Source organism: Salmo salar, chromosome 11 (assembly GCF_965601325.2).
Source record: "Salmo salar chromosome 11, fSalSal1, whole genome shotgun sequence".
NCBI lineage: Eukaryota > Metazoa > Chordata > Actinopteri > Salmoniformes > Salmonidae > Salmo > Salmo salar.
The window spans coordinates 89,481,436-89,499,130 of record NC_138301.1 but is presented as its reverse complement, the minus strand read 5'-3'; the positions used below and the strand labels follow the sequence as shown (position 1 = coordinate 89,499,130).

General features: G+C 42.0%; 1 protein-coding gene and 1 non-coding gene across 2 annotated transcripts; both read right to left on the bottom strand.

The window, feature by feature from the left end:
- Window positions 1-1,058: 1,058 nt before the first annotated feature.
- LOC145858895 (uncharacterized) lies at window positions 1,059-4,498 on the bottom strand. Its single transcript, XM_082957563.1, has 9 exons — window positions 4,480-4,498; window positions 3,165-3,272; window positions 2,885-3,039; window positions 2,661-2,764; window positions 2,405-2,491; window positions 1,978-2,305; window positions 1,695-1,872; window positions 1,486-1,604; window positions 1,059-1,389 (listed from the first exon to the last, which is right to left on the bottom strand). Exons 1-9 carry the CDS (start codon window positions 4,496-4,498, stop codon window positions 1,228-1,230), a joined length of 1,260 nt encoding a protein of 419 aa, XP_082813689.1. The 3' UTR covers window positions 1,059-1,227.
- Window positions 4,499-7,975: 3,477 nt separating this feature from the next.
- trnaa-ugc (transfer RNA alanine (anticodon UGC)) lies at window positions 7,976-8,047 on the bottom strand. Its single transcript has one exon. It is a non-coding gene; the product is annotated as a tRNA-Ala (tRNA).
- Window positions 8,048-17,695: the final 9,648 nt, after the last annotated feature.

Here is a 17,695-nt window from a genome sequence, read left to right as displayed (position 1 = left end):
GACAAAGTTGCCAATAATCTGACTACTGCTCTATCATGTCAAACAAAGGAACAACATAAAGGCTCTCATCAGCACCATAAGCACTTTGAAGGACAAACGGCTTATAACATTTCAGATCATGAACTTTGATAACACCTTTGTCATCAACACCATCAAACACAGTGAATGCATGGTGATGTTCACTGAAATTATCCGTATGCAACTTGTCCAGCAATAGGTATACAATATTGTCAACCACAATGATCTCATGCTCCATCTTACTGCAAACTAGCAGTCCCTCTCTGTACTCCGTGCCATCCATCTTAACCCAGCTGGTAGAGTAAATGGCTTTCTGCATAGTGAACTGAAGTGATGCTGACAACTCATCATCACCAGTAAAATCACTCAGGGAAAATGCTTTCATTGGTCCATATTCAGTATGTCGCAATGGTGATGTCTCCCAGTGATGGTCTATAGCAAATTGGTGTTTTTTGGCAAGGAACTTAGTAATGTTCTTGAAGTTTGAGGGTGTTCTTAAAGACTTTGTGCTTTGCCTCAAACCTCATGATCCACATATTTAATGAAGAACCGATTTCTCTTATGCATGCTGGGTAATGTATCATAAAGTGATGTTTGGGTAACACGTTTTTATGTAAGTACAACTGTTTAAAAAGTGGGTGATGTTCAATTATCAAATTATTTAGATTCACAGTCATGCCCTGGCTAAGAACAGAGGAAAAAAACAATGATTATTTGCAGTAGGATGAGCAGCAAATTCCAGTTCTCATTTCCTGGTGGAACAACATCACCCAAAATCAAGGGAACATTTCTCACAAGATAGAGTTTGAATAGAATTAAGTGCAAGGCTATTTCCACTGTTCTCTAGGTTGACTTTAGTTGGACGGTTTTTGCGCTCCAAATACCCATAGTCAAACGAGTAGATTCTAGAGAGAAGCGCACGTTTCAAAATAACATTTTCAGAGACATATTCAAAAATGTTAACTCAAACTGAGCCACCCCTTCAAGAATGTCATGCATTATGTAAACAGAAGAATTATTACAAACATGGAAGTGCTGCAAACAGTTTAGTTTAGAATTATTTACACCATACACAGATGTGAGCTGTGGGTCTGATTGCAACTGATTAAAATGCATTTGAAATTGATCTTTACCGCGCAAGACAATCTTAGGGTCATCCTCACTGTAAACCGTCTGAGCATTAGACTTTTCAATCAACAGAACAGTTCATCAAACGCACACAGACCGACCACTAGTTGCCTGGCAGGGAACAAGCCTTTTGTCCACCACGATGTAGTAGTTGTCAATCTTGCTCCATCTTCTTCCGACGGCAAGGAGGTATGGCTGTCGACCATGGCTCCCATCAAGATGGTCTACAATGCTGCAGCATGACTGCAATACAAAGGTTTTTTTAAGTCACTCTCCACATGTTAAGACAAAGAGACAACCCCAAAAATAAATTACACACCAATTATTGTATCATCTTACCTTATGAAAGTGCACTAGTCTGCCCACAGCATCACTGGCACTGATCTTGGTCCTCTTCCCTCCTGCTGGTGGTGGGAGGAGATGAAGCAGCAGCAGGGAGGACATATCCTTGTTCCAGTCTGAGGGCAAGAAAAGGCAAAACACCCCAAATCACAAAACAATATCACTGAGCTTGAAACATCGCGCTACCCATGAGAGAATCCACTTACTGGTTTCCCTGTCATTCTCTGGCAGTTTTTCTGCAGACTTCAGGAGGCGACACAAATCGGTGGTCATAGTCAGGGATTTTGTCAGTTTGATGACTTTGGGCTTCAATACAGTGTTCCACTTTTCAAGGAGCTTAGAGGATGTTTCATCGTTGAACATCAGCAAAACGTCCTGATTTACCTAAAACAAAGTGGATCAACTCAACTTCATGACCAACACAAAATCATGTTCTCAATCAGACAAGTAGCCTGTAGTTCTGATTCCAAGACATACTACATCACTCACCAATCCTTTGATGTCCAGAAACCTGGGAAAGACTGTGAGGACATCTGTGCTTCTGTCTGGACTATTTTCTAGCTCCTGGCGATACTGGAACACCTCCATCTTCTGATAGATTTGTTTTTCATCAGCCAAGGGTACAAGAAATGTTATGGCCTCCTTGCAAGAATCACCAACAAGCTGGTGGTCCAGGTCAGTCTTCCTCCTATGGGCTGGGCCTCGCGACTTGGGTGAAATACTCTTCTTGATGGGTCGACATGAGGTCTTCCTTGTTACCGTCTTCAGGCGATAATTCAGATATCCTTTGCACGTGTCAGGAGCCTTAGAAGTGTTCCTTATTGTTTAGACCTGATTCTATGACTGTGTGATGCCCCTTTCATTCCACAGAACATTGGTCAATATATTAAAGCAAGCATGCTCTACCAGCATTTACCTAGACTTTGGCAAAAGGCTCAACGAAGGTAAGAGGGTCACAGTTCCAAGAGCGTAACGTTCGCTCTGTTGACGAGTGGGAAGCCTCCTGCTCAAAAACAGTAAAGCATACACACGCCTAATATGTTTAACCAACGTTTTGTTGACGAAGGTACTGTATCTTTCTACAGTCTCGTAATGATGCCAAATAACAGTAATGTATAGTTTGATTGTTTTGATCAATTTTTTGTGGCCAGATTGGCTAATGAGAAGTTTACCCATGCATCTCTTTCCTGGCTCTGTGATCCAATGTTTTGGTTGTCTGGTACTCTTCTAATACGTCTTGCCCACCCGGTCTACTAGTCAGGGCATTTCGGACCATCTCTTAAGACAAGAGAAAAGTTCAACAATTTAGGGTTGGTTCATGCTGTCGAAATGTCCATGAAGAGCAAACACAGCAATGGGATTATCAACATCCAATCAATATCAGTTATCATCATACCTCTTTTGCTGCTGCAGAGTCGATGGCCTCATATCCTAATGTTGTGTTGGCCTTTTTAGATGGTCTTTCTGGAGATCTCAGGTCTAAATCACTTGACGAGAGGGATAATGTGTCTGTGCAAGAACTAGGTGTCGAAAAGCCTGCAGGAGAAAAGACTGAGCACAAACAATGGATCAAAGCAATCAATCTATACATTCGTGTTATTTGATGTCATTATTTTCATTATGAAAATTGAAAAAAAAGGGCGGATCCTGAAGAGGTTTTTAAGCAATGTGATAACCCATGTGTTTGATAACCACGACCTCCCTGGCAATGCAGGTCGTGGTCAGGATGCTGGTTGCTATGGCAGTCACCTGGAGGAATGCCACCAGCTTGCAGAGAAAATCCCCTGTAATCCAGGGAGGGAAATGAATTAGAGGGGCTACATACCTGTGGTAGTTAACCAGAATAGGAAGTGTGCTATGATGACCTCTCTATTTATGGTTTAAGTGATTTTTTTGTGTGAGCAAATTGGATAACCTTTTTAATAGCCAGTATGGTCTGATTAGGGGTCGCCATGGATTGAGAAGGTGAGTCTCAGTCAGAGGAATCTATTCATCCATAATCATTAATTGATCCTTTAACACCCTGACTGCAATATGCCAGAACACAGCCTCTAGGTCCATCTGTGAAGAGTCAAATATATTTTAGAACATAAAGATGGTCGATGGTAAAGAACATCATCAGAGGGAAGCCTACTCTCATGTTGAGTGTGACACGTTATGAACAGCAGATCAACACTTTTTTTGACCAAGAACATGGAGAGTGAGTGACGCACAATCTCTGTTTGTCGACAGCGTTACCACTAGATCCAACTTCGGTACAATTTGTCCTATGTAATGTTGACCAACTTGATTGAGAGTCATAGGAAGACCTCAGACCTCAATCTGAGACGGGAGAATTTTCCTGTGTGGAACGTTCAAACACCTAACTTTGGCACAAAATACCCTTTTTCAAATGTTGGAGACGTGAAAATGTCTTGGAAATGACTAACATTATGTATCAAAATGAATCCTTCTCTCTAAAATCACAAATGTCATATAATTTGGTAAAAGTGGGTGGAGTTGTATGTGCTAAATTGATATTTTACAGCCTCGTACTAAAATACCAATTGATGCACTGTGAATTAGGGGTAATTCACAATGAATATTGCAGCGATTCTGTAGGAGAGTGTGAGATGCCTGGGCGATATTCGAACACAGGTTGCCATGACCCAAAGGCAGATACGAAACAAATGCTTCAAGAAAGATGTCCCCCTTGGGGAAGTGGTCAACAGTCTTATCAAGGGCAGTTTGATAACGATGACTGAACTTCTTTCAAGCCCCTTCACGCATTCACCCAGGCTTCCATATGAGGTCATCCCACTGCTGACACAATTGCAGCAATTTGGCGGCAGTGTGAGATACCTGTGGCAAATGGTCTTATCAACGCCTAGATCTCATCAACATACTGACGCTCATAACAAACCATACTCATTGTCGTCATCACCGTCGTAGTTATCAACATTATCGTCACCATCATCATCATCACTTTCTCAATTTATTAAGATATCTCACCCAGGTCACTTCCAGACATGAGCCTATGTACTGTAACTGCCAGCCTATGTAACTTGTCCAAGAAAATGAGGTGCGCAGGTTTTTCTTTTTGCAGATTCTCAAGTTACAACATTTTTAACCGGTTAGGTACAGCAGCAAAATAATCCTGCAGCAACATGAAATGTGAATTTTTATGTGGATTATAATTAATCGACATTTTTGTAGGGGTTGATATTTTTCGTATGTGAAAATCAAGTCTGAAATTTCTAAGTGGAAACTTCAGAAGTCTTTTAAACCCCAGTACGACCAAGGAGCTGATCGTGGACTGCAGGAGAAAGAGGGGAGAGCACATCAACATCGACGGGGCTGTTGTGGAGCGGATTGAGAGCTTCAAGTTCCTTGGCGTCCACACCACTAAGGACTTAACATGGTCCACATACACCCGCACAGTCGTGAAGAGGGCACGACAGCGCCTAATCCCTAACATGATGCTGTAAAGGTAAGTATAGTAAATGCACTGCCCTTGACCACTAAGCGCTACACAGTGTGGTGCGGACAGCCTTGTACATCACTGGGGCCGATGTCCCTGCCATCCATCACCTCTTTATCAGGCGGTGTCAGAGGAAGTCCTGAAAATTTGGCAAAGACTGAAGCCATAGACTGTTCACTCTGCTACCCTCTGGCAAATGGTACCGGTGCATCGGCTCTCGGACCATCTGACTCCGAGACAACTTCTATCCACAAGCCATAAGACTTCTAAGTAGCCATAAGACTGCAACATTTTTAATTATATGGATACCAGGACTATGTGCACTGGCCCTTTCTTGCACTGACTCTATGCACACTCACAAGACTATACAGTATATACACACTAAACCCTCGACACTCACACAAACACACACACATGCAAACCGACACAACACAAACACATACACAAGCACACACAGATATACACACACACGTACACACACGTACACACACTTTAACACTCATCATATGCTGCTGCTACTCTGTTCTTTATTTTACTCTTATTATCTATCCTGATGTCTATGTAGCACATGGGGATGTTTGAAACTTAAGTGTCTCCACTTGCGCCAGCGAATAGCTAGCTTTTCGCGTGATGCTGAAGGAGGGCGGTCACGTGCTAGCAAGGCAGAGGTCCCGAGTTCGTGCCAGGTATAGGCCGAATTGGGAGTAGTACTCGCTATGCAAGCAGCTTGACATCCTTTACGCCTAGTTATTTTACCCTGCCTTCATGTACATATCTACCTGAAAAACCTTGTATCCCTGCACATTGATCAGGTACTGGTACTCCCTGTATAGCTCCATTCTTGTGTATTTTATTTGGCGCATGTGACAAATAAAATTTGATTTGATTTAGTTTGTATATCTGCTCTTAGAAAAAAGGGTTCCAAAAGGGTTCTTTGTGGAAGGAAGAACCCTTTTTGGAATACAATGATTATTTGTGAGGCAAAGAGTTCTACCTAGAAACTTTTCCATTCTAAGAACCGTTTTTATTTGATAATTGTTTGGAAGGCAAGAAGGATTATTTGGAAGGCGAGAAGGGTTCTACATAGAACATCAGGAGTTTGAGTAATCTCATCATTTTAAAAAGATAAGTGTGGGAATGTTTTAAACTGTACCTATGTACAAAGCGAAAACAGGTTTTTAGATAAAATATATATATATATATTAAAAAATTCCTTATTTACAGAAGTTAATATGTGAAAAAAGTGAAGGGGTCTGAATACTTTCCCGAATGCACTGTATCTTGGCATTGCCTTAATCATGTTACATATACAGTACAGACATAGTGAACATCTTTGCACAAGGAGTATTTTATGTGATTTTATTGAGCAGAGAGTAAGAGAAAAAAAGGGAGTATGAACCAGCAGCATATTGTATATGGCACACAGCAAATTGGCCAGTTTTACCTAGTGTTGATTTTTCAGTGTAACATATAATGTTGATTCAGGAGTTAAATTAAGTGGTGTACACTCAGTGGTGTAAAATAACCCTAGTGTTGTTGTGTTGTTGTTAATAACCAGAGTTGAGTGTGATTGTGTCATTTTTACTCTTTGATTAGTAAAACGCTCAAAACCAGGCACATCATTAGCATATTTCCCAGCATGCTCTATTTCAGGTTGAGTTTCAGAATTGTTTCAATATCTGTATTTTTTGCATGTAATCATTGGTTGACTAATCTTACGCTACACAAAGATGAATAACATACATTTTTCTAAACAAATCCAACCTGTTAGTAGTGAGACGTATTGCTCCCATTACTGAAATAGTTGTTCCAGTTGATTTAGGTTGTTCCATTAGTCATTCATCCCTACCCTGGCAGTCATTCAATCCTCCCTACCCTGGCAGTCATTCAGAATGCAGGTTGCGGGTGATTATAAATTCCAATTGTTGGATATCCTCAATCTGTCTGGATTCCAATAGGAATTACACATAACTTTGCATCCAGCATAATGTGACTTGCAGACCTGATGTGACCTGTAAAACCAGGAGTTTCCTAACACCACTGTGTTAGGTTATATCTAGGTCCTCAAAGAAAGATCTTATAATATGCAATGTAGTGTCATAAAGAGTTTAATTTTAAAGTCTGATAAGGGTGGTGGAACCGTTCATAAAGGGTTCTAGGAAGAACCCTTCAAAAATAAAAGGGTTCTCGGTAGAACCCTTCATGGAGTGTTGTAGGAAGAACCTTTAGAGGATAAAAAAGTTATTCGTAGAACAGTTTACTCCTTCATAGAGGGTTCTAGAACCATTTACAGGTGATTCTATGAAGAACCCTACATAGAGAGCTATAGGTAGAAACCTCTGCAAGGGGTTCTACCTAGCACCAAAAAGGTTTCCCCTATGGGGACAAACAGAAGAGCCCTATCTGGTTCTACTTATCACCTTTTTTTCTGAGTGTATAGTCTTATGATTGTGCATAGAGTCAGTGCAAGATAGTGTCCATGCCTGCTCCTGCTCCCTCTGTTAAAACTGTATCATGATAATGTAGCCTGCTATACACTATTACTCTTTTTGCTACGAAAATTGGTTGCGTTTTGTGAAACGTTTAATTAAGTTTAGTTGCCATATAAGGATAGCCCATGTGTCTTCATCAATCTCAGTGGTCTTTGTTTATGCAGAGAGGGAGCCCCTGGTGGTCACAATTGGACAATGCACAAGTAAATAAACAAGCTGTGCGGGTTGTTTACATATCTTGTTGGCTAATAAAACTTATCTATGCTAATGCTAGGGACGGCAGGTAACCTTGTGGTTAGAGCGGTTGCTAGATCGAATCCCCGAGCTGACAAGGTAAACATTTGTCGTTCTTCCCCTGAACAAGGCAGTTAACCCACTGTTCCAAGGCCGTCATTGTAAATAAGAATTTGTTCTTAACTGACTTGCCTAGCTAAATAAAGGTTAAATAAAAAAATATTAAATATTAAATGCACAATCGAAATATTATTTGCGAAATTATAAACAAAAGGAAAGTTATTTTTGGGGAAAATGTTAATGGAGATGCCGGGGATTGAACCCGGGGCCTCATACATGCAAAGCATGCGCTCTACCACTGAGCTACATCCCCTTCCTCGTGAAAGTACGGAGAAAATAAGGCAATACAAATATAGGCCAAAATACAAATCTACACCACAAAACTATAAAAACATCTGATAATCATTCAAACTGTATCGCTTTGCAGTTGCAATCCCCCCCCCCCCCCACCACCCCCAGATATAGTTAGTTGCCTACGGACGAAAACGGCCATTTTCCACAACCTTCTCCACAAGATGGCAGTAAGGCCGTTTTCTTCATACTAACGTTACATATCAACCTCAAAGCTTAATTTCACCAGATATTTTAGATCACCAGAGAGATTGGATATCGGTGTTATCAACTCTTTCTGGTTAAATCAAACTATGTTTCTCCTCTTCCTCTCTGATTATATATAACAAAAAAAGATTGTAGAAGGTGGGAAAGGTTTCTTTGAAAAAAACACTTTTGGAATGTAGAAGCTACATGTTACCTAGTTGACAATTTTTACATCACATCAGTCAGGCGGGAAATGCTTTGCTGAGTTCTAGAACGTGCACAGGTGACATTGAAGGTCAGGAGGAACAATCTGTTGCAAGAAGTATTCAAATATTTCACTGCTCTAAACATTCAAAATACTCCAAGAAATGAGTATACATGACTAGATATCATTTTATGAAGAATCCTCTTTTTCATATGTTTACTGCTTGGTTTATACTTTTTGTAAAACACCAGATCAGGCAGTGTTTAGGCCCAACCAAACAGTCAGCAGAAATGGACCTCACTGAAGACCAGGGGCAGTTGGGCCCACTGACCACTGATGAACCATTCACCATGAAGGAGATAACACAAGGTGCAGATATATTAGTCTACATGAAGACTAGCCTATTTGCATAATCACTAAGTCTTGATAAGCACAACTAGATAAATGCTTCGCAAATTATTTATAAGCAAAGTCATACTAAGGATGGATTATATACTGTATATAACAGGTGATCTGGTGCTTTGCCAAACATTTATATTTGTTAAATTTTTTTTACTAGGCAAGTCAGTTAAGAACACAATCTTATTTACAATGACGGCTTACCAAAAGGCAAAAGGCCTCCTGTGGGGACGGGGGCCTGGGATTCAAAATAAAAAATAAATACAATACTGTATAAATATAGGACAAAACACACATCACAACAAGAGAGACAACACAACACTACATAAAGAAAGACCTAAGACAACAACATAGCAAGGCAGCAACACAGGACAACACAGCATGGTAGCAACACAACATGGCAGCAGCACAAAACATGGTACAAACATTATTGGGCACATACAACAGCACAAAGGGCAAGAAGGTAGAAACAACAATACATCACACAAAGCAGCCAAAGCACTTATGAACACCTATTTGCCGTTTCAGGTTTTAATGTCACGTGCACAAGTACAGTGAAATGTCTTTCTTGCAAACTCAAAACCCAACAATGCACCCCATATAGACATTTGCTGATCAATGATTTTTATATGGGTGTTATAAAGGATTTATGAAGGCTTCATTAAGTTTAGTTACTGTAGTTTAAAATAGGATCATGAATTCAAAGGATTTCTTTCCAATCATAAAACCTACACTTCTCTCACCAGAGCGTTATATTGGCAGTACATGTACACTACATGACCAAAAGTATGTGGACACCTGCTTGCTTCCATTCAGCCACAAGAGCATTAGTGAGGTAGGGCACTGATGTTGAGCAATTAGGCCTGGCTTGCAGTTGGCGTTCCTATTCATCCTAAAGGTATTTGATGGGGTTAAGGTCAGGGTTCTGTGCAGGCTGTTATGGAGTCTAGTTGATAGGTAATCGACTAGCTGGGCTGTTCCCCGGACTCCGTGTGTAGGGATTTGTACAATGCTTGAACAAGGCTATTGAACTTGACATTGGTGTCTGTCTTTATTATTTTATTCAACATATCAAACTGAAACATGGTGTTAGAAGTGGGATATGATTCATCATTCCAGAGAACGCATTTTCAGTGCTGCAGAGTCCAATGGCGGAGAGCTTTACACCACTCCAGCTGACGCTTGGCATTGCGCATGGTAATCTTAGGCTTGTGTGCGGCTGCTCAGCCATGGAAACCCATTTCATGAAGCTCCCGACGAACAGTTTGTGTGCTGACCTTGCTTCCAGAGGCAGTTTGGAACTCAGTAGTGAGTTTTAGCACTCAACAGACCCATTCTGTGCCAGTTGAGTGATCTACAGCTTCGCGACTGAGCCATTGTTTCTCCTAGACGTTTCCACTTCACAAGAACAGCACTTACAGTTGACCAGGGCAGCTCTAGCAGGGCAGAAATTTGACGAACTGACATGTTGGAAAGGTGACATCCTATGACGGTGCCACGTTGAAAGTCACTGAGCTCTTCAGTAAGGCCATTCTACGCCATTGTTTGTCTATGGAGATTGCATGGCTGTGTGCTCTATTTTATACACCTGTCAGCAACAGGTGTGGCTGAAATGGCCGAATCCACTTATTTGAGGCGGTGTCCACATACTTTTGTATATATAGTGTAGCTCTGCTGCTAACGCTACTGGTCCCCTTCACACTTGTTCTCAGATCATCTCTGACCTAAAGAAGGACAACTTCAACCTCAGGCTCCGCATATTCTTCTATGAGGAGCTGCTGCAGCAGAGGTGGGATGACTCTGTTGAGGAAATTTACAAAACAGTGAGTGATGGGGATCAGAGACATATCTTAACAAAGTCATCTAAGTACTTTGAAGTAAATACTGTACTGGTAGTCCTACTGTATAACTCCATGTATTTTTGTGTCAACACAGAACATTGACCTAAAGGTAGAAGTTGAAACACTGAAACAGGAAATGAGGGAGCTGCAGTGTCTCTACCCTTGCACTGTAAGTTTGGTCAAGGATATTTCATTTTGACTGAATAGAAATACAATTGATTGGTATTGTAACTAATCCGCCTGCGTTTTGTATGATCTAGTAAAAATGACCCAAAGCAGCTCAGAGAGTACGGCAACACCAAGATCCAGCTGCTGGAGAAGGTATCTGAAAAAAAAACGGTTAAATCTTAGCATTTAGACTTAATTCATATTCCCAGTAGCTGTGTGTGATAAAAATCACTGGGAAAGACCAAACAGGGAAAAAAAGCCATAGTACAACTTGTATGTGTTGTGATAATTGCGTTGTTTGCTCTATAACCTGTTAGTTCATATGCCTTGCCATCGTGATATATAGGCCGAAAGGCAGAGATAATAAGAAGACACAATGGCAGAATAAATTTAGCCAAGCCTTTGTTTCATCACAAACCGAAGAGCAACATCTGTCCGGTGGAGTCCACAAAGCATATTGCATGTAGCAAACAGTTAAATGACCTACAGCATGGTCAATCAAGTTAATGTTTCCGACATTTTTGGACTACTAAACAAACACCGGAGAGTTTCCGCAAGTTGCAAAGAAAACACTATTCAAGCACCATTACAACTTCAGCATTTCAACATCATCAAACCTATGCTTAGTCTAATACAGTAACAAAACGATTCCCAAAACAATTTAGTCCGATCAACGTAAGCTCGATATCATGTGGCTGGCCATGGTACTTATTTGTGTGTGTGTGTGTGTGTGTGTGTGTGTGTGTGTGTGTGTGTGTGTGTGTGTGTGTGTGTGTGTGTGTGTGTGTGTGTGTGTGTGTGTGTGTGTGTGTGTGTGTGTGTGTCCATGTGTGTGTGTGTGTGTGTGCATAAGTAGAAACAACATGTTGATTAACCCTACTTGTAGAGAAACGCCAATGCCGTCCTCTCCCAGTCTATGACTCTGTTATACAGTACACACTTTTCGTTTTTGTTGTCTTAGGCTACCTGGCTAAAATGCTTTCTCGCTAGCCTAACTTCCTTAAGTAAAACCACAAGTCCAAATACCTATCTCTATCCATGGCTAATTTAGGAAAGGGACAATTTTAGCTAGCTAACTAGCCACCGGAGCACCACAACGAGATGCAACAATTCAAGTTTGTTTCTGTCAGTGACGTTTGGTGTGAAGCCAAGTCCAAACTGGCTTCCCTTGACACCTTTTTTTGGTGCACCAGGACCATTTACAGTTCAGTTCACTTAGTTTACCTCAACGTTGATTGGCTATTATTGTATTTTTTGTATCAAGGGAGGCCAAATGCTCGCTGGCTTCCCTTGCATTCAATGCTATAGGTGGCAACAATATCTTACTCTTTTTGACCGGACAGCATCAGATAAATGGGCTACACATGCAGAGAGGGGCGCTGCTTCGCTTGCTCGGATGCTTTCTATGGTGGGATACATTCAGCCTTTTGCGAATTGAAGGAAAATTATGAAACATTTACATTTTTGACATTTAGCAGACACTCTTATCCAGAGCGACTTACAGTAGTGAATGCATACATTTCATTTCATGCATTTTTTTTTGGGGCCCCCCCCGTGGGAATTGAACCCAGAACCCTGGCGTTGCAAACACCATGCTCTACCAACTGAGCAACAGGGAATATAACACAGAGAGATGAAAGATCAATTATTTTATATGCATTATTTATTTTCTATTTTTTTGAGGGTGAAGTCTGGCTTCACTCGGCATCCGTCAATACACGCCGTATTCCATAACTAAGTGTTCTCCAGTGTCCTCCAATATTGGCTGAATATTGTTTCCATTTATTTCCAGGATCTGGATTCTTCCAGTGGAGGGGGGAAAAGGTGACGGCCATGTTGGAGCAGGAGAGGATGTGTTTCCTGGAGATGAAGCCCAAGTTTCAGGGGGAGGGTCACTCCCAGTCGGACCCCAGGACCTGCTCAGCCTGCTGGAAGAGAGAGACCGGTAGGAGAGACTAGAGACCTCCTGGTTTATTTTGTCTCCTCCATGAGAATCACACACCAAACAAAGTTTGACCTTACATGTTACACCAAGGGACTACCTCTCTCTCACTCTTTAATTCTCTCTCTCTCTCTTTCTCCACCTCCTTTTCTCTCTCACAGGCTTATAGAGCAGCTGCAGGCATCTGTAAAGTCCCAGGAGGCTCTAATAGACCAGCTGAGGAACAGTGGTGCTGGCCAGGGTAGCAGAGACCAGCCAACAGCCAACCCCAACTGCCAGCTGTCGTCTCTCATCGCACAGGGAGAGATGGACCTGCAGGTCAGTGCATGTGTGTGTGTGTGTGTGTGTGTGTGTGTGTGTGTGTGTGTGTGTGTGTGTGTGTGTGTGTGTGTGTGTGTGTGTGTGTGTGTGTGTGTGTGTGTGTGTGTGTGTGTGTGTGTGTGTGTGTCAGTCACTGACCTTTAAACCTTTATTTCTCAGGCTCTGAAACAGGATCATAACAGAGAGAAGTGGAAATATGACAGACACTTGAAGGTTGGATGAATCAAATCAAATCCAATTTTATTAGTCACATGCGCTGAATACAACAGTGAAATGCTAACTTACGAGCCCCTAACCAACAATGCAGTTTAAAAAAATGCGGATAAGAATAAGAAACAAAAGTAACAAGTAACTAAAAAGCAGCAGTAAAATGACAATAGCAAGACTATATACATGGGGGTACCGGTACAGAGTCAATGTGCGGGGGCACTGGTTAGTTGAGATAATATGTACATGTAGGTAGAGTTATTAAAGTGACAATGCACAGATGATAACAACAGAGAGTAGCAGTGGGGTAAAAGGGGGCAATGCAAATAGTCTGGGTAGCCATTTGATTAGGTGTTCAGGAGTCTTATTGCTTGGGGGTAGAAGCTGTTTAGAAGCCTCTTGGATCTAGACTTGGCGATCTGGTACCGCTTGCCATGCGGTAGCAGAGAGAACTGTCTATGACTAGGGTGGCTGGTGTCTTTGACAATTCTTAGGGCCTTCCTCTGACTCTGGCTGGTATAGAGGTCCTGGATGGCAGGAAGCTTGGCCCCAGTGATGTAGTGGGCCGTTTGCGCTACTATCTGTAGTGCCTTGCGGTCGGAGGCCGAGCAATTGCCATACCAGGCAGTGATGCAACCAGTCAAGATGCTCTCGACGATGCAGCTATAGAAACTTTTGAGGATCTGAGGACCCATGCCAAATCTTTTCAGACTCCTGAGGGTGAATTGATTTTGTCCTGCCCTCTTCACGGCTGTCTTAGTGTGCTTGGACCATGTTAGTTTGTTGGTGATGTGGACACCAAGGAACTTGAAGCTCTCAACCTACTCCACTGCAGCCCCGTCGATGAGAATGGGGGCGTGCTCGGTCCTCTTTTTCCTGTAGTCCACAATCACCTCCTTTGTCTTGATCATATTGAGGGAGAGGTTGTTGTCCTGGCGCCACACAGCCAGATCTCTGACCTCCTCCGTATAGGCTGTCTCGTTGTTGTCGGTGATCAGGCCTACCACTGTTGTGTCATCAGCAAACTTAATGATGGTGTTGGAGTCATACCTGGCCGTGCAGTCATGAGTGGAAAGGGAGTACAGGAGGGGACTGAGCACGCACCCCTGAGGGGCCCCTGTCTTGAGGATCAGTATGGCGGAGCTGTTGTCAATGAATAGCATTCTCACATAGGTGTTCCTTTTGTCCTGGTGGGAAAGGGCAGTGTGGAGTGCAATAGAGATTGCATCATCTGTGGATCTGTTGGGACGGTATGCAAATTAGAGTGGGTCTAGGGTTTCTGGGATAATGGTGTTGATGTGAGCCATGACCAGCCTTTCAAAGCACTTCATGGCTACAGACGTGAGTGCTACGGGTCAATAGTCATTTAGGCAGTTTACCTTAGAGTTCTTGGGCACAAGCACTATGCTGGTCTGCTTAACCTCTTGGGGCTAGGTGGGACGCTAGCGTGCCACCTGTGGTGCACTCCATCAACAGCAGGTGCATTTCAAGAGCGGCAAATTTGAATCCAAATAAATGTCAAAATTCAAATTTTTCAAAAATACAACTATGTTACACCATTTGAAAGATAAACATCTCCTTAATCTAACCACGTTTTACGATTTCAAAAAGGTTTTACGGCGAAAGCATAAATTTAGAGTATGTTAGGACAGTACATTTACAAGAGTTGTGTGTAATGTTTTGTCAAGTCAAAGACAGGGTCACCAAAACCATAAAACCAGCTAAAATGATACACTAACCTTTTACAATCTCCATCAGATGACACTCCTAGGACATTATGTTAGACAATGCATGCATTTTTAGTTCTATCAAGTTCATATTTATATACAAAAACAGCGTTTTACTATGGCATTGATGTTGAACATGTTGGTATTTACAGACCCGGACAGGGAGAGGTTGAAAATGTCAGTGAAGACACTTGCCAGTTGATCAGCGCATGCTTGCAGTACACATCCTGGTAATCCATCTGGCCCTGCGGCGTTGTGGCCTTGTGAATGTTGACCTGTTTAAAGGTCTTACTCACATCGGCTGCGGAGAGCATGATCACATAGTCTTCCGGAACAGCTGGTGCTCTCATGCATGTTTCAGTGTTATTTGCCTTGAAGCAAACATGGAAGTAGTTTAGCTCATCTGGTAGGCTCGTGTCACTGGGTAGCTCTTGGCTGAGCTTCCCTTTGTAGTCTGTAGTAGTTTGCAAGCCCTGCCACATCCGACGAGCATCAGAACCGGTGTAGTACGATTTGATCTTAGTCCTGTATTGAAGCTTTGCCTGTTTGAGGGTTTGTCGGGGGGCATAGCGGGATTTCTTATAAGCTTCCGGGTTAGAGTCCCGCTCCTTGAAAGCGGCAGCTCTAGCCTTTAGCTCAGTGCGGATTTTGCCTGTTATCCATGGCTTCTGGTTTGGGTATGCACGTACGGTCACTCTGGGGACATCAATGCATCAATGCACTTATTGATGAAGCCAATGACTGATATGGTGTACTTCTCAAAGCCATCGGAGGAATCCCGGAACATATTCCAGTCCTGTAGCTTAGCATCTGCTTCATCTGACCACTTTTTTATTGATCTAGTCACTGGTGCTTCCTGCTTTAATTTTTGCTTGTAAGCAGGAATCAGGAGGATAGAATTATAGTCAGATTTGCCAAATGGAGGGCGAGGGAGAGCTTTGTATGCGTCTCTTTGTGAGGAGTAAAGGTGATCCAGAGTTTTTTTTCTCTGGTTGCACATTTAACATGCTGATAGAAATTTGGTAAAACGGATTTAAGTTTCCCTGCATTGAAGTCCCTGGATACTAGGAGCATCGCCTCTGGGTGAGCATTTTCTTGTTTGCTTATGGCGAAATACAGCTCATTCAATGCTGTCTTAGTGCCAGCCTCTGACTGTGGTGGTATGTAAACAGCTACGAAAAATACAGATGAAAACTCTATTAATAGATAGTGTGGTCTACATCTTATCATGAGATACTCTACCTCTGGCGAGCAATAGCTTGAGACTTCCTTAGATATTGTGCACCAGCTGTTATTTACAAAAATACATAGTCCGTCGCCCCTTGTCTTACCAGATGCCGCTGTTCTATCCTGCCGGTGCAGCGAATAACCAGCCAGCTGTATGTTGATAATGTCGTCGTTCAGCCACGACTCCGTGAAGCATAAGGTTTTACAGTTTTGAATGTCCCGTTGGTAGTTTAATCTTCCGCGTAGGTCATCTATTTTATTGTCCAAAGATTGCACGTTTGCTAGCAGAATGGAAGGAAGTGGGGGTTTATTCGATTGCCTACGAATTCTCAGAAGGCAGGCCGCACTCCGGCCCCTTGTTCTCTGCCTCCTCTTCACGCAAATCATGGGGATCTGGGCCTGTTCTCAAGAAAGCAGTATATCGTTCGTAAAATTATACTGTGCCTTCAGAAAGTATTCATACCCCTTGACTTATTCCATGTTTTGTTGTGTTACAGCCTAAAAATCTAAATGAATTAAATAGATTTGTTCCTCTGACCCATCTACACATAATACCCCATAATGACATTTGAGATATTTTTGCAAATCTCATTTACATAAGTATTCATAGCCCTGAGTGAAGACTCGCACCATTGGCAGCGATTACAGCTGTGAGTGTTTTCTGGGTAAGTCTCTAAGAGCTTTCCACACATGGATCATGCAACATTTGCCCATTATTTAACTCTGTCAAATTGGTGGTTTATCATTGCTTTTCCTTAGGTTGATTCTGAGTTGTTCAGTTTTAACTTCTATGAATTTATTTTTTATCTTCTTATGTTTGTTGTTTAGTAAATATTGGAGTTTTTATTTTCATTGTTTTTATTTGTTTTTCCTGTGAAGTACTATCATGACTTTCCCTCCTGGGTTAGGAACAGAGAGGAAGGGGGGTGAGAATTGGGCCGGTCTTATGATTTTAACGACCGGTCGTAAACTCTCTCTCTGGACCTGCAGTATTGAACAAAGGAATCTGATGTGTGTAGAGAGAGAATCTGCCGCCAAAACGCCAACATCCAAAAGTGGATAATGAAACAATATTCCTAACATAAAGAATGTGGGAAATGGTTGGTTGGGATCGAAACAATAATCATATCATATCATTTAGCATTTTGTGATGTCATTACGGATGATAGAGCAAGATAATTGTATCTTTAACCTCTCTAGGCTAGGCGGGACGAATTCGTCCCACCTACGTAACAGCCACTGCTATCCTGTGGCGCGATTTTCAAAACCTTAAAAATCCTATTACTTCAATTTCTCAAACATATGACTATTTTACAGCCATTTAAAGACAAGACTCTCGTTAATCTAACCACACTGTCCGATTTCAAAAAGGCTTTACAACGAAAGC

Coding starts and splice junctions, on each gene's coding strand:
- LOC145858895 (XM_082957563.1), bottom strand. Junction 3,040..3,164: donor CGTGGTTATCAAACACATGG/GTTATCACATTG, acceptor GTTTGTGCTCAG/TCTTTTCTCCTGCAGGCTTT. Junction 2,492..2,660: donor GCCAGGAAAGAGATGCATGG/GTAAACTTCTCA, acceptor GTTTTTGAGCAG/GAGGCTTCCCACTCGTCAAC.